The sequence below is a fragment of the Drosophila nasuta genome, chromosome 3 (assembly GCF_023558535.2).
Source record: "Drosophila nasuta strain 15112-1781.00 chromosome 3, ASM2355853v1, whole genome shotgun sequence".
In the NCBI taxonomy this organism is placed as follows: Eukaryota; Metazoa; Arthropoda; class Insecta; order Diptera; family Drosophilidae; genus Drosophila; species Drosophila nasuta.
In genome coordinates, this window is record NC_083457.1 from 29814308 (window position 1) to 29829426 (window position 15119).

At 33.4% G+C, this 15119-nt stretch overlaps 1 protein-coding gene across 2 annotated transcripts; it reads left to right on the top strand.

Moving 5' to 3' along the window:
- The first annotated feature begins 277 nt into the window (after positions 1-277).
- LOC132794475 (23 kDa integral membrane protein) lies at positions 278-14949 on the top strand. Of its 2 annotated transcripts, none has more exons than XM_060804942.1 (5): positions 278-384; positions 7447-7526; positions 13491-13853; positions 13924-14115; positions 14178-14949. In XM_060804942.1, the coding sequence occupies exons 2-5, from the start codon at positions 7467-7469 to the stop codon at positions 14250-14252; spliced, it is 690 nt and encodes a 229-aa protein (XP_060660925.1). In that variant the 5' UTR covers positions 278-384; positions 7447-7466; the 3' UTR covers positions 14253-14949. The 2 variants fall into 2 exon arrangements, with proteins under 2 accessions (XP_060660925.1, XP_060660927.1); XM_060804944.1 differs by having other exon boundaries at positions 366-384; positions 7463-7526.
- Positions 14950-15119: the final 170 nt, after the last annotated feature.

The window sequence follows — 15119 nt, forward strand, 5'->3', positions numbered from 1 at the left end:
TGCTTGTGACTAATAGATTAAAAGGCGATATAAAACAAAGTTAAGCGGTTAATTATTTTTAAATTTAACGGTAATTTTCAAGCTGAAAATATTTTGTTTATTTTTCGGAAGTGTTTTATAGTGTAGCCCACACTCATAAAAATGGATATATGTATCTATGAAAAGGAAACTCTGTTGCTTGGTATATTTATTTGGGGCATGTTGGTATATTTTAACGGTCTAGCAGCAAAATACTGCTGGTATTGCTATGACTTCCAAGTTAGGTCACACTGTGTATCCGTTTGACGTTTGCTACTTCTTGCATTCCTTTTCAATTTGAAAACAGTTTCTCGTCGAGGTGGACGTGTCGCGTGTGTTAAAGAAACCTTGAACAAATCACAAAAGGTAATTGTAGTAATAGGTGGCAAAGTGCAGCAAACTGAATAAGTTAAAACGATACAGTTCACACATATGCACATATACGACGTATTGCATGTGATTGCTCTCGTTTATATGACGACTACCTGAGGATGCTCAAATAGAATGCAGCTGCCGAGAAGGCAGCTGGCTGAAGAAAGACGCATGAGTAAAAGTGGTTGAAAACGGAAAGTGTAAAAGCACAACAAAGGAGAGATGCAAAACATACGACGCACTTCAAACCGTATGCTTCTGTGTGAATAAAGAGAAAGAAACAAGGAACACGAATTTCTATAAGAATGAAATGACTATGTGATGTTGGTGTTGTTGACTTTGAATAAGTGCAGTGAACTTCTCCTTTTTCCTATAAATATTATACATAATAGATGCATAACAAAACATTGTTGCGTTGTTGCTGCTAGCTTTCTATGTAAACATTTCTTGTTTTGTCCACGGTCGCTGTGGCGACCCAGATGAAATCCGGCGTTGTTTTTTACGGCGTCAATGCGTGAATAATGCGAGCAGATGCAAATTGTTTTTTAGACACAACAAAAAATTAAATAGGCGGACATTTATACGTGTAAAAAATTAAATTACCGCATCATGAGATCAAAAAAATAAACCTGTTAACGAGTTTTTTATATCCATTATTATTCATGCTATATTCAGGGTTAAGAATAACACCCGTGACTAAGAAGGAAATATGTCATAAAAAACACATTACTCATATAAAATGTTAAAAGGAAATAATAAGATTTCTAAGATGTATCATTTCGAAACATTTTTAAGATAGGCGTATTTAGCTTAGGGATCGTCAAAGTCAGCTTTCCATAGTTAATACACTCTAGCCGCATAAAATTAATTAACGTAATCCGTATAAAACAAGTTCAACACATGCAACGGTCGTGGAGAGTTATATAAACTAACGTGAAACTGTTTCGACTAATCGGTGGTCGATTGATGATCAATTAATTCACCTATTTTGCGTAATTCGAACTTGTTTGATTGCAAAACTTAAAAGTGATATCTCTTTTTATTCTATCATTTACCTTTTATAGCTCAGAGAAGCTGGGTCAAGTGATTTGAGATATTCAAAAAAAAATTGATGCCCATTGCTTTAAATCGTTTGCCCATGTTTGCCCAGGAAAAATTTTTTTTTGCCCACCCTTAGTTTTAAAATTATGAAAAATTTTTTTTCGAAAATTCAAAAAATTTTTTTTTCAAAATTTTTTTGCGGAAATCGCTTTAAAATCGTTTGCCCATGTTTGCCCATCTTTTAGTTTTTCGAAAAAAATTTTCGTTTTCGAAATTTTGAATTTTGAAAAATTTTGACATTTTTTCGGCATGAATGACTCAAACTCGATCGCCCACACCTCGAAATTATGAAAACTAAAGCTACAACGGTAGCCTCAAGTGTTTTCAAGTCTGCCCATATCTCAGAATTTCAAAATTTTGAAAAATTTGAAGGTTTTCAACTTTTTGATTGCCCATACAAATTCATCGTTTGCCCAACTTTCAAAGTCTCAAATTTTTGCCAAATTTCAAAATTTTTCAAATTTTTTTACTTTTCAGACTGCCCATTCGCTATTTTCGTTTGCCCACCCTTTAGAATTTCAAAATTTTGCTTTATTTAAAAAATTTTCATACTTTTTGATTTTAGCCTATGGCCCATACAAATTCATCGTTTGCCCAACTTTCAAAGTCTCAAATTTTTGCCAAATTTCAAAATTTTTCAAATTTTTTGACTTTTCAGACTGCCCATTCGCTATTTTCGTTTGCCCACCCTTTAGAATTTCAAAATTTTGCTTTATTTAAAAAATTTTCATACTTTTTTGATTTTAGCCTATGGCCCATACAAATTCATCGTTTGCCCAACTTTCAAAGTCTCAAATTTTTGCCAAATTTCAAAATTTTTCAAATTTTTTTGACTTTTTCAGACTGCCCATTCGCTATTTTCGTTTGCCCACCCTTTAGAATTTCAAAATTTTGCTTTATTTAAAAAATTTTCATACTTATTTGATTTCAGCCTATGGCCCATTCAAATTCATCGTTTACCCAATTTTCAAAGTCTCAAATTTTTGCCAAATTTCAAAATTTTTCAAATTTTTTTGACTTTTTCAGACTGCCCATTCGCTATTTTCGTTTGCCCAACCTTTAGAATTTCAAAATTTTGCCGAATTCCAAAAATTTTCATACTTTTTTGATTTCAGCCTATGGCCCATACAAATTCATCGTTTACCCAATTTTCAAAGTCTCAAATTTTTGCCAAATTTCAAAATTTTTCAAATTTTTTTGACTTTTTCAGACTGCCCATTCGCTATTTTCGTTTGCCCACCCTTTAGAATTTCAAAATTTTGCTTTATTTAAAAAATTTTCATACTTTTTTGATTTTAGCCTATGGCCCATACAAATTCATCGTTTGCCCAACTTTCAAAGTCTCAAATTTTTGCCAAATTTCAAAATTTTTCAAATTTTTTGACTTTTTCAGACTGCCCATTCGCTATTTTCGTTTGCCCACCCTTTAGAATTTCAAAATTTTGCTTTATTTAAAAATTTTCATACTTTTTGATTTTAGCCTATGGCCCATACAAATTCATCGTTTGCCCAACTTTCAAAGTCTCAAATTTTTGCCAAATTTCAAAATTTTTCAAATTTTTTTGACTTTTTCAGACTGCCCATTCGCTATTTTTGTTTGCCCACCCTTTAGAATTTCAAAATTTTGCCGAATTCCAAATATTTTCATACATTTTTGATTTTAGCTTATGGCCCATACAAATTCATCGTTTGGCCAAGTTTCAAAGTCTCAAATTTTTGCCAAATTTCAAAATTTTCAAATTTTTTTTACTTTTTCAGAATGCCCATTCGCTATTTTCGTTTGCCCACCCTTTAGAATTTCAAAATTTTGCTTTATTTAAAAATTTTCATACTTTTTGATTTTAGCCTATGGCCCATACAAATTCATCGTTTGCCCAACTTTCAAAGTCTCAAATTTTTGCCAAATTTCAAAATTTTTCAAATTTTTTTGACTTTTTCAGACTGCCCATTCGCTATTTTCGTTTGCCCACCCTTTAGAATTTCAAAATTTTGCTTTATTTAAAAATTTTCATACTTTTTTGATTTCAGCCTATGGCCCATACAAATTCATCGTTTATCCAATTTTCAAAGTCTCAAATTTTTGCCAAATTTCAAAATTTTTCAAATTTTTTTTACTTTTTCAGACTGCCCATTCGCTATTTTCGTTTGCCCACCCTTTAGAATTTCAAAATTTTGCTTTATTTAAAAAATTTTCATACTTTTTGATTTTAGCCTATGGCCCATACAAATTCATCGTTTGCCCAACTTTCAAAGTCTCAAATTTTTGCCAAATTTCAAAATTTTTCAAATTTTTTGACTTTTCAGACTGCCCATTCGCTATTTTCGTTTGCCCACCCTTTTAGAATTTCAAAATTTTGCTTTATTTAAAAAATTTTCATACTTTTTTGATTTCAGCCTATGGCCCATACAAATTCATCGTTTACCCAATTTTCAAAGTCTCAAATTTTTGCCAAATTTCAAAATTTTTCAAATTTTTTACTTTTTCAGACTGCCCATTCGCTATTTTCGTTTGCCCACCCTTTAGAATTTCAAAATTTTGCCGAATTCCAAAAATTTTCATACTTTTTGATTTCAGCCTATGGCCCATACAAATTCATCGTTTACCCAATTTTCAAAGTCTCAAATTTTTGCCAAATTTCAAAATTTTTCAAATTTTTTGACTTTTTCAGACTGCCCATTCGCTATTTTCGTTTGCCCACCCTTTAGAATTTCAAAATCTTGCTTTATTTAAAAATTTTCATACTTTTTGATTTTAGCCTATGGCCCATACAAATTCATCGTTTGCCCAACTTTCAAAGTCTCAAATTTTTGCCAAATTTCAAAATTTTTCAAATTTTTTGACTTTTTTCAGACTGCCATTCGCTATTTTCGTTTGCCCACCCTTTAAATTTCAAAATTTTGCTTTATTTAAAAATTTTCATACTTTTGATTTTAGCCTATGGCCCATACAAATTCATCGTTTGCCCAACTTTCAAAGTCTCAAATTTTTGACAAATTTCAAAATTTTTCAAATTTTTTTTGACTTTTCAGACTGCCATTCGCTATTTTCGTTTGCCCACCCTTTAGAATTTCAAAATTTTGCCGAATTCCAAAAATTTTCATACTTTTTGATTTCAGCCTATGGCCCATACAAATTCATCGTTTACCCAATTTTCAAAGTCTCAAATTTTTGCCAAATTTCAAAATTTTTCAAATTTTTTGACTTTTCAGACTGCCCATTCGCTATTTTCGTTTGCCCACCCTTTAGAATTTCAAAATTTTGCTTTATTTAAAAATTTTCATACTTTTTGATTTTAGCCTATGGCCCATACAAATTCATCGTTTGCCCAACTTTCAAAGTCTCAAATTTTTGCCAAATTTCAAAATTTTTCAAATTTTTTTACTTTTCAGACTGCCCATTCGCTATTTTCGTTTGCCCACCCTTTAAATTTCAAAATTTTGCCGAATTCCAAAATTTTCATACTTTTTGATTTCAGCCTATGGCCCATACAAATTCATCGTTTGCCCAAGTTTCAAAGTCTCAAATTTTTGCCAAATTTCAAAATTTTTCCAATTTTTTTTACTTGTTCAGACTGCCCATTCGCTATTTTCGTTTGCCCACCCTTTAGAATTTCAAAATTTTGCCGAATTCCAAAAATTTTCATACTTTTTTGATTTCAGCCTATGGCCCATACAAATTCATCGTTTACCCAATTTTCAAAGTCTCAAATTTTTGCCAAATTTCAAAATTTTTCAAATTTTTTTGACTTTTTCAGACTGCCCATTCGCTATTTTCGTTTGCCCACCCTTTAGAATTTCAAAATTTTGCCGAATTCCAAAAATTTTCATACTTTTTTGATTTTAGCTTATGGCCCATACAAATTCATCGTTTGCCCAATTTTCAAAGTCTCAAATTTTTGCCAAATTTCAAAATTTTTCAAATTTTTTTTTACTTTTTCAGACTGCCCATTCGCTATTTTCGTTTGCCCACCCTTTAGAATTTCAAAATTTCGCATAATTCAAAAAATTTTCACACTTTCAAATATGGGCAAACGATGAATTTGTATGGGCAACAGGCAGAAATCAAAAATGTATAAACATTTTTAAAATATTCAAAATTTTGAAAATCTAAAGGGTGGGCAAACGAAAATAGCGAATGGGCAGTCTGAAAAGTCAAAAAAATTTGAAAAATTTTGAAATTTGGCATAAATTTGAGACTTTGAAAGTTGGGCAAACGATGAATTTGTATGGGCCATAGGCTGAAATCAAAAAAGTATGAAAAATTTTGGAATTCGGCAAAATTTTGAAATTCTAAAGGGTGGGCAAACGAAAATAGCGAATGGGCAGTCTGAAAAGTCAAAAAATTTGAAAAATTTTGAAATTTGGCAAAAATTTGAGACTTTGAAACTTGGGCAAACGATGAATTTGTATGGGCCATAAGCTAAAATCAAAAAGTATGAAAAATTTTTGAATTCGGCAAAATTTTGAAATTCTAAAGGGTGGGCAAACGAAAATAGCGAATGGGCAGTCTGAAAAGTCAAAAAATTTGAAAAATTTTGAAATTTGGCATAAATTTGAGACTTTGAAACTTGGGCAAACGATGAATTTGTATGGGCCATAGGCTGAAATCAAAAAGTATGAAAATTTTTTGGAATTCGGCAAAATTTTGAAATTCTAAAGGGTGGGCAAACGAAAATAGCGAATGGGCAGTCTGAAAAGTCAAAAAAATTTGAAAAATTTTGAAATTTGGCAAAAATTTGAGACTTTGAAAGTTGGGCAAACGATGAATTTGTATGGGCCATAGGCTGAAATCAAAAAGTATGAAAATTTTTTAAATAAAGCAAAATTTTGAAATTCTAAAGGGTGGGCAAACGAAAATAGCGAATGGGCAGTCTGAAAAGTAAAAAATTTGAAAAATTTTGAAATTTGGCAAAAATTTGAGACTTTGAAAATTGGGTAAACGATGAATTTGTATGGGCCATAGGCTGAAATCAAAAAGTATGAAAATTTTTTAAATAAAGCAAAATTTTGAAATTCTAAAGGGTGGGCAAACGAAAATAGCGAATGGGCAGTCTGAAAAAGTCAAAAAAATTTGAAAATTTTGAAATTTGGCAAAAATTTGAGACTTTGAAAGTTGGGCAAACGATGAATTTGTATGGGCCATAGGCTAAAATCAAAAAAGTATGAAAATTTTTTAAATAAAGCAAAATTTTGAAATTCTAAAGGGTGGGCAAACGAAAATAGCGAATGGGCAGTCTGAAAAGTCAAAAAATTTGAAAAATTTTGAAATTTGGCAAAAATTTGAGACTTTGAAAATTGGGTAAACGATGAATTTGTATGGGCCATAGGCTGAAATCAAAAAAATTTGAAAATTTTTGGAATTCGGCAAAATTTTGAAATTCTAAAGGGTGGGCAAACGAAAATAGCGAATGGGCAGTCTGAAAAGTAAAAAATTTGAAAAATTTTGAAATTTGGCAAAAATTTGAGACTTTGAAAGTTGGGCAAACGATGAATTTGTATGGGCAATCAAAAAAGTTGAAAACCTTCAAATTTTTCAAAATTTTGAAATTCTGAGATATGGGCAGACTTGAAAACACTTGAGGCTACCGTTGTAGCTTTAGTTTTCATAATTTCGAGGTGTGGGCGATCGAGTTTGAGTCATTCATGCCGAAAAAATGTCAAAATTTTTCAAAATTCAAAATTTCGAAAACGAAAAATTTTTTCGAAAAACTAAAAGATGGGCAAACATGGGCAAACGTTTTTAAAGCGATTTCCGCAAAAAAATTTTGAAAAAAAAAATTTTTGAATTTTCGAAAAAAAAAATTTTTTCATAATTTTGAAACTAAGGGTGGGCAAAAAAAAATTTTTCCTGGGCAAACATGGGCAAACGATTTAAAGCAATGGGCACCAATTTTTTTTTGAATATCTCAAATCACTTGACCCAGCTTCTCTGAGCTACCTTTTATGCATTTACAGGAAACTGAAACTTCAGCAATATGGATTGTGGAACGTCTATGGTTAAATATATACTCTTTATATTCAATACGATCGTGTCGGTAAGTGAATTCAAGATTTCAAGACAAAACAAAAAGAAACATATAAATTATAAAATTCTCCAGAAATTTAGCAGATATTAATGCTTTGCAAGCATGCAATTTATTATGCCATTTATAGAATTGAGAGGCATGCATTTCAAAATAAAAATCGCATCAGGTCGGATCAGTTTCGCTTTAGCAAAGTGCTCACCTAAAAAATCACAACTTGTTTTCCGTCCTCTCCGATGACATCATCGAGAGTATGTAGTAATATAATAAGTGTGCGTGTAGTCAGCTTCCAAGCCAAACCGCCGACAGAGAGAGACGCATACTTATACATGTATACTAATGCGTATGTGTGTGTGTGCGGTTTTATCTGCGACTGAGCTGCTGTGCACATTAAGAGAGTATAATAGATGGTGCCATGAGGCGGCTTAATCAATTTCAATGTTTATGAGCTGTTATTCCAATGGTTTGTTTGTTTCTTGTTGCTGTAGCTACCAATAGATGCTCAAGCTAGAGATTTGTTTACACAGCATAAGAATATAATACTTTCGCTCTCTCTCGCTCTCTCACTCACTCACACAAAAGAATTCAAGATGTTGGGGATGCGTGATGTCATTTTGGCAATAAGTGAATCAGTTTCCCAGAAATGTGCACCTCCGATTGATAAAATGACGAACAATTGTGTAGAAACGGGGACTACTACATTGATATGTATGCACACTTACATATAATTGACAATTGACGTGCTAGTTTTTGATCAACAGATGCATGACTCAACACAGCAAGCACAGCTGAAAACTAAGTCAGGTATAACAACGACAACCTTGTTGCCGACCTGCTCGAGACCTTAAACAAAATGGCGACGCGTCCACAACGCATTTGAAATATTAATTAAAGCAAATATTTATGCATACGAGCAATAAAAAAAGCGCACCTTCAAGATATAGGCGACCAAAAATGAAAAAAATATACGTATAAATGAAAACAATATTCGTCTGGAATATGCATATTGTCAATATATATATTTTTAATATGTACATACATATATATTTTCTCAACTTTTGCAAATTCACGCCTTGGGAATCGTCAAGCGCAACAGAAAACATTAAAAAAAATAGCGACAAATAAACAACAAAACAACAAAGTAAATACAAAATGCGAAAGACATAAAAAACACAATCGTCGGCGAAATAAGCCAACTTGTTGCTTTGGTCATAGCAACTGGTGGAGTAACTACTACAGATTATTTACATAGCTAACGCACACGTGTTCTCCCGGCTCAGGTGTAGAAACAATTTGTAGCTGAATCGGACGCAAAATGCGAATGGAGTATATAGCATTCTTCTCTTTCAGCTAAAGCAACAAATTGCAGGCCACAACAATAAGCCGCCTTTGAGCGTCACTCGGCCAGACAAAAAAGAGTACAAAACAAAAATGAAAAAAAAAATGTATACACAAAAATCAAACAGGAAAAACCACTTTAGACACATTGTCGAACTTTTAATACTCTTGCAATAAATTGTATATAGTATGTTTCCAAGTGCAAATTTCTTTTTAACTGATTGATATGTTAAGCTGCGTTTATCATGTTTTCACTTAAATTGAGAATGTCGCAGATATTTAAGTTTTCTGTGTTTAACTTGATAAACAGTTTTACTGTAACGCATGCGATAAGAGAATCTGTATACCCAAGATACAACGACGAAACACATCGCAACGGTCGAGAAAGCAGCAAAAAATACATTGTGCAATTCGGTTGGTTAAATACAAAAGGGAAACTACGGTAATACTTGTATGGATACACTCACTCACTCATACTTCTCTACCCTTGAGTACAAGCCAGACAGGGAGTCATGTGTGTTTTACCCAGATTCATTTGCGGGTTCGAGTATGTTTATTTTGTATTTCAAACACGTCTCTGTGTGTGGAGTGTCGACCGCCAGTTAGAACTTGAGTTTCAAAGTATTTTTGTTCCCATTGCCAGTGCTTAAAATTGCTTTAGATACGTACAGATATATCTATATAGTATGTAGGTAGATACAAGTACAAACTGGTTAAATGATGATTAAAGTGTTAGGCGTACTCATTAATTTCATTTTAACAATACGAATTCTGAATATTGTTCAGCAAGTTTATTATCTGAGACGTAATATCAACCTTGATTTGCGTCCAAAACTCCATAGAAAGACAGTTAATTTTTAATTAACATTTTTAACATTTTATTAAAAATTTCTGCGAATTGATTTTGACTTCTGATGCATTAACTGACTGAGTCAATATTCTTCGCACAGAGCAGGGTGTTTAACCTTTACTCCACATGCAGTAAAGTTAATGCTCTTACAAATGATCGGAACAATTGACGTTAATTGAGTTTTGCTCCATTTATTGGTGTAACCCGAAGTACAACTTATATATAAATATGCAAGTTTCAGTTGTATATTTGTGATGTGTGTTCATAATTGAGTTATAAATAATATCATTAGCTCTGTTTAACACGCTGGGGAAATTAAACTAAAACTATTTTAATAACCCTCAGGAGTTTTGTTGATGTTTTTGTTGTTTTATTTCGTTATCACGAAATGTGAAACACATCAGAAATTACGTTATTTATCCCATATGACTTGTTGGAAACACGAACAGCCTAATGATCTCAGCATTTTTGCCAGTTTGAATACAAGTTTTTGGCTGTCGGCAATGTTGAAACTCGATTTTACGTATGTAGCCATATTTTGTTTATATAATTAACTCGTATTTATTTATTCATCACAACTGTTGAATTTCCCTTCTATATAATGTTTAGATTTGTATCAAATTACAAAGAATTCAGAACTGTCGATATAAATTACAAAGTAAAGGTCATGCGGGATTTCAAGAACTATAATTTTATTGAGAAGCTCGCTCACAGAAATTTCTTGAAAACTTCAATAGCCATTATAACACACCACTCAATAAGTTCCCGGCCTAAGAGGGAAAAACACATTTTTTCTAAAAATTTACTTTTATTCATCAAAATAGTTTCCATCTAAGGCTTTACAGTCAGTCCAGCGCTTCTCCAACCTTTCAATGACATTTTTGTAGAAGGATGACCTTTTGCCCTCAAAATAGCCCTCAGTATCGGCAATCACCTCCTCATTTGATCGATATCTCTCGCCTTGGAGGTGCTTTTTGAGATCTGCAAAAAGCCAGTAGTCGCTGGGGGCCAAATCTGGAGAGTAGGGTGGGTGTGGCACTAGTTCGAACCTCAATTCGCTTAATTTCAGCATTGTTGCCATAGACTTGTCACACGGTGCATTATCCTGATGAAACAGCGGTTTCTTCTTTGCCATATGTGGACGTTTTTTCTAAATCGTTTGGCCCAGTCGATCTGGCAGCTTTATATTATATTCGTTGTTGATTGTTTTACCTTTCTCCTGGTAGTCTATAATCAAAACGTATGCATCCCAAAATATGGACGATATTTGTGTTTTGAGACGCTTCGGACGGCTTTCACCGGCTACCAAAAAAATCGGTCCTTTTGTGCTTCAACATGCTTAAACACGCCTTGAATGCATCGATGCGTTGTTGCTATTGGTCCGGTGCTAGCAATCGGGGCACCCACTTTGAGTAGAGTTTTTTCGTATCCAAATGTTCATGCAAAATCGTTAACAAACAGCCTTCTGATATCTTTGAGGCATCAGCTATCTCCTTTAATTTTAATTTGCGATCGGCCAATACCATTTTTCATATTTTTGCGAAATTTTCTGGCGTAACTGCTGTTTTTAGGCGTCCGCTACGCTCAGCGTCTTCGGTGACCACACGACCACGTTTAAATTCATTATACCAATCCTTAATGGTTGATTTTCCTGGAAAAGAATCCGGGTAATACTTATCAAGCCAAATTGATAATTTGGCTTCTACCGTATTCTTTCCCATCAAAATACAGTGTTTAATGAGGACACGAAATTCCCTTTTTTCCATATTGTAGAAAAACTCAAAGGTTGTTTCACTTTAAAAATTGGAACTTAAAAGCACGTGGTCGCAGAGTTGTAAAATTTTTACACATAGCTTATGATAATTGACACTATCCATAAAAAATATCGATGTTTGCTTACTGCTGCCCCCTATATGTCGGGCCGGGAACCTATTGTATAACTAGTAGGCCCTAGTGTGTTTCTATAAATAAATGTTTCGTGTAATTATTTTGAAAATTGCGATACGATTCCAATCAAAATGTCACATGTTGCTCGCTCGCAGCACGCATACGTCCTGTTGCACAAGCATGTGTTTTTTTTTTTCTCGTCGTCGTCGTCACTTGTTGTTTGTACTCTTGTTGCTGCGATAACTGCGAGATATAAGAGATCGCGGTTTGTTTTTATTTTTTTTTTTTGGGTGCGGTTTCATTGACTCTCTTCCATTCACATTATGTGTATTTATTTCATTGCATATGATGAGGGTTGTTTATCTATGGATTCTGTATGGTTTTATTCAGCAATTTTTATTCAACCAACTTTCCAACGCAGTTGTGATGACGTCAGACGAGCGTGCCAGTTACTTGTGAAATATGATGTAGATATAATCTGTCGACTAGTACTCAAAAAAAAGCAGAGAATTTATATATAGTAAACCGAGACAGACTTTAATCATTCGAGTTGTTTGCACGTGATGCCTTTCATTAGGAAATGCTTTTGTTTTTGTGAAAGTGGAGCAATTAGCAGACGGAATAGGCGAATATGCTGTCTTTGTGTGCGGCCAGAATAAACTCGTAGTCGCAGCTTATTTGGGTCAATTATGCCAGAGATTTGGACAACTTAAATGTTTTTAGCTTTCGACGTTCGCTTCAATTCAATACAATGTACAATATTTAATTTTAGACTGCCCACAAATAATGCCATATAAGAATTTGAGACAGTGTGTGTGCTTAATGAGTGAAATGAAGCAGCAGCCCACTCAATGCTAAAGCAAACAGATTCACATGAATACAATGTGTATACGTATGTATTTATGTTCATGCAGATGTAGACACAATTAAATCAAGTAAATTCAATTAATTGGCGAGCATTTATTCCCATTGCGACAGACGGATCAAGTTCTCTTGTTTGTGTGCAATAACAAACAATAATATTACAAAATTTCGCAATTGGCATAAATTTGACGTACATTACTTGGCACCTTGAACTTTAAGCGCTCGGCCTTTTTTCGGTCGCCAGATTTCCGGGCTTTAGCTTCTAAGGTTATCAAGTCTTATCTAAATGTTCTTCATAATGTGTATGTTGATGTTTATGTTGTTTGCTTTAGTCTATGGTAAATAGAACTACTATGCGTGCAAAAGAAATTAAATTAACACTAAAATAACGCGAATTAAAGCATAAAGTGTTAGTTGCATTACGTAAGCTTTGCGGTAGTTTGAATCTTAATAGTCATTTGCCACGACTACCTTCTGCTTGTTATGCTATGTTATCATCCCTGAGGTCAGTCCGCGAGGGCTCAGCACTAATTAAGGCTTGTAATAATTTATCTTTGCCATATGAATGCCCAGGCCAGTCTTTTAATTAAACAAAATTAACACAAGCATTGCAATTGTTAATGTGAGTGTGTGCCATTTATTGCATTTATTATGTATCCATTTACAAAAGCGGTCATTGTGGTGGCAAATATTGCCAGCTGTTCTCAAAGAACTCTTGATCATGATTCATATGTTATTCTACTGTTTCATTGTTGGACTTATACAATTCAAATCGTGTGTGGTATTTTACATAAAACCACTAGGAGGTACTGATAATAAGAGTAATATGGCGACAAATACTTAAATGAAAGAGTTTACTGATAAAACCATATAATTTTTAAGCGAAAATATATATGTTATTAAAGCGGATGCAAATACGTATATATGTTATTAAAGCGGATGCAAATATGTTAAAAAAGTCAAGTCAAAAAGTTAAATAATGTAGTAATAAGAGTAACAAAGAATATACCTTAATAAACTTTTATTGATTCTTCCAGATTGTTGGCATATTAGGTGTTGTCTATGGCGTATTGATTCTGAAGACCATTGGCACCATCGAGGTGAATGGACAGGTCGGCTTCCCCCCACAGGCAATACTGCCAATTGGACTGATCACTCTTGGCTCGATCGTGTTGTTCATCTCATTCTTGGGATGTTGTGGAGCTATTCGTGAATCCGTTTGCATGACTATGAGCTATGCTGTCTGCTTGTTGGTCCTTCTTATTCTGCAGCTGACACTTATTGTGCTTTTGTTCACCAATAAGGAGAACTACGATCAAGCCATGGGCAATGTTATCGATAAGGCCTGGGAGAATCGCGATAAGGGTGAAGGCGGTGTCTTTGATAACATTCAGCGTTCGGTAAGCGACTGCTTCTATTCAATGATAGTCTCTTGACAATTTTTAAACCTCTGATATATTTTTACTTTAGCTCAAGTGCTGTGGTCGCAATGGTGCCATAGATTATCCATTCGCTTTCCAAGGACTGCCCGCTAGCTGTTGTGAAGGTTCCTGCATCAACGTTTCCAACATCTACGGCGGATGCCGTGACAAGTTTATTTCTCTTGTGTCCGGTGATACTGATAAGTCGAAATATTTCGGTCTTGGCCTGATTGGTGTTGAGGTGAGTTGAATCTCCTCATTTAAATTTATTCATTCTAATCAACTTATTCCTTTTTCTTTTAGCTGGTTGGTTTCATCTTTGCCTGTTGCTTGGCCAACAATATTCGCAATTACAAGCGACGCAATGGTGTCTACTAAACAAATGCCATGACACATAAAATCGCATAAACAACACGCACACAACTTCACACACATACACACAATAAAACAAAACATTCGCATTAATTTTTATAATATGTATTGTCGTAGAACGCACATAACGAAAATAATTAAAGTAAACCATTTGGTTGCAAAAATGAACATTTAAGTTATTCGTATAAAACACAATTTTTCAAACGAATGAAAATGAAAAGCAAAGAAACATGAAAAACGAAAAATACTTAGTATAAGTCGCTTAAATGCTTTTCAATTATTGTTTTTGTATTTTATTGCTTTTAAAACTTACTCACGCGATAATAAAATGAATCCAAAGTCGTTGTACAAAGCTAAAAACAAAACCAATAGACAGACACTGTTACAATAAACTTACAACTTGATAAGCGCAATCTTAATGTTACACTTACACTTATTTTGTTGTATAAGATATTAAAAGCAGAGTATGTAAATGCTAATTTTTACCTGTTGAAAACGAAATGATATATGTAAACAAGTGTCTAAATGAAAAATAATAATATATATATTCAGATATATAAAGATACATAAACATGATGTATACATAGAAAGCTGTTCATCAATATAATTGTAAATTGGAATCTCTTGAAGTTTTAACAATTTAATAATGTAAAACCAAACTCGAATTGAAGACAACGTGGATGAATAAAGCATTTAAAACGTATTTATATATACATATACAATAAAAAAACCAAATACCGCTGATAATTTTAGTTTTTTGTACTTGCTATAATAATAGGTTGTGATTCAAGTTGCCATCACTGCCGTTGAAAGTTGCTGCAGTTTAATTGGCATGCAAATTGTACGCGCAGTGCAGCCTTTGTTGTGCCTCGA

What these genes read in the sequence shown, in the direction of transcription:
- LOC132794475 (XM_060804942.1), top strand. Translation starts at nt 7,467, where the DNA reads ATGGATTGTGGAACGTCTATGGTTAAATATATACTCTTTATATTCAAT. An exon ending in TATTCAATACGATCGTGTCG is followed by an intron (nt 7,527 to 13,490) that starts GTAAGTGAATTC and finishes TGATTCTTCCAG; the next exon opens with ATTGTTGGCATATTAGGTGT. An exon ending in TTGATAACATTCAGCGTTCG is followed by an intron (nt 13,854 to 13,923) that starts GTAAGCGACTGC and finishes TTTTTACTTTAG; the next exon opens with CTCAAGTGCTGTGGTCGCAA.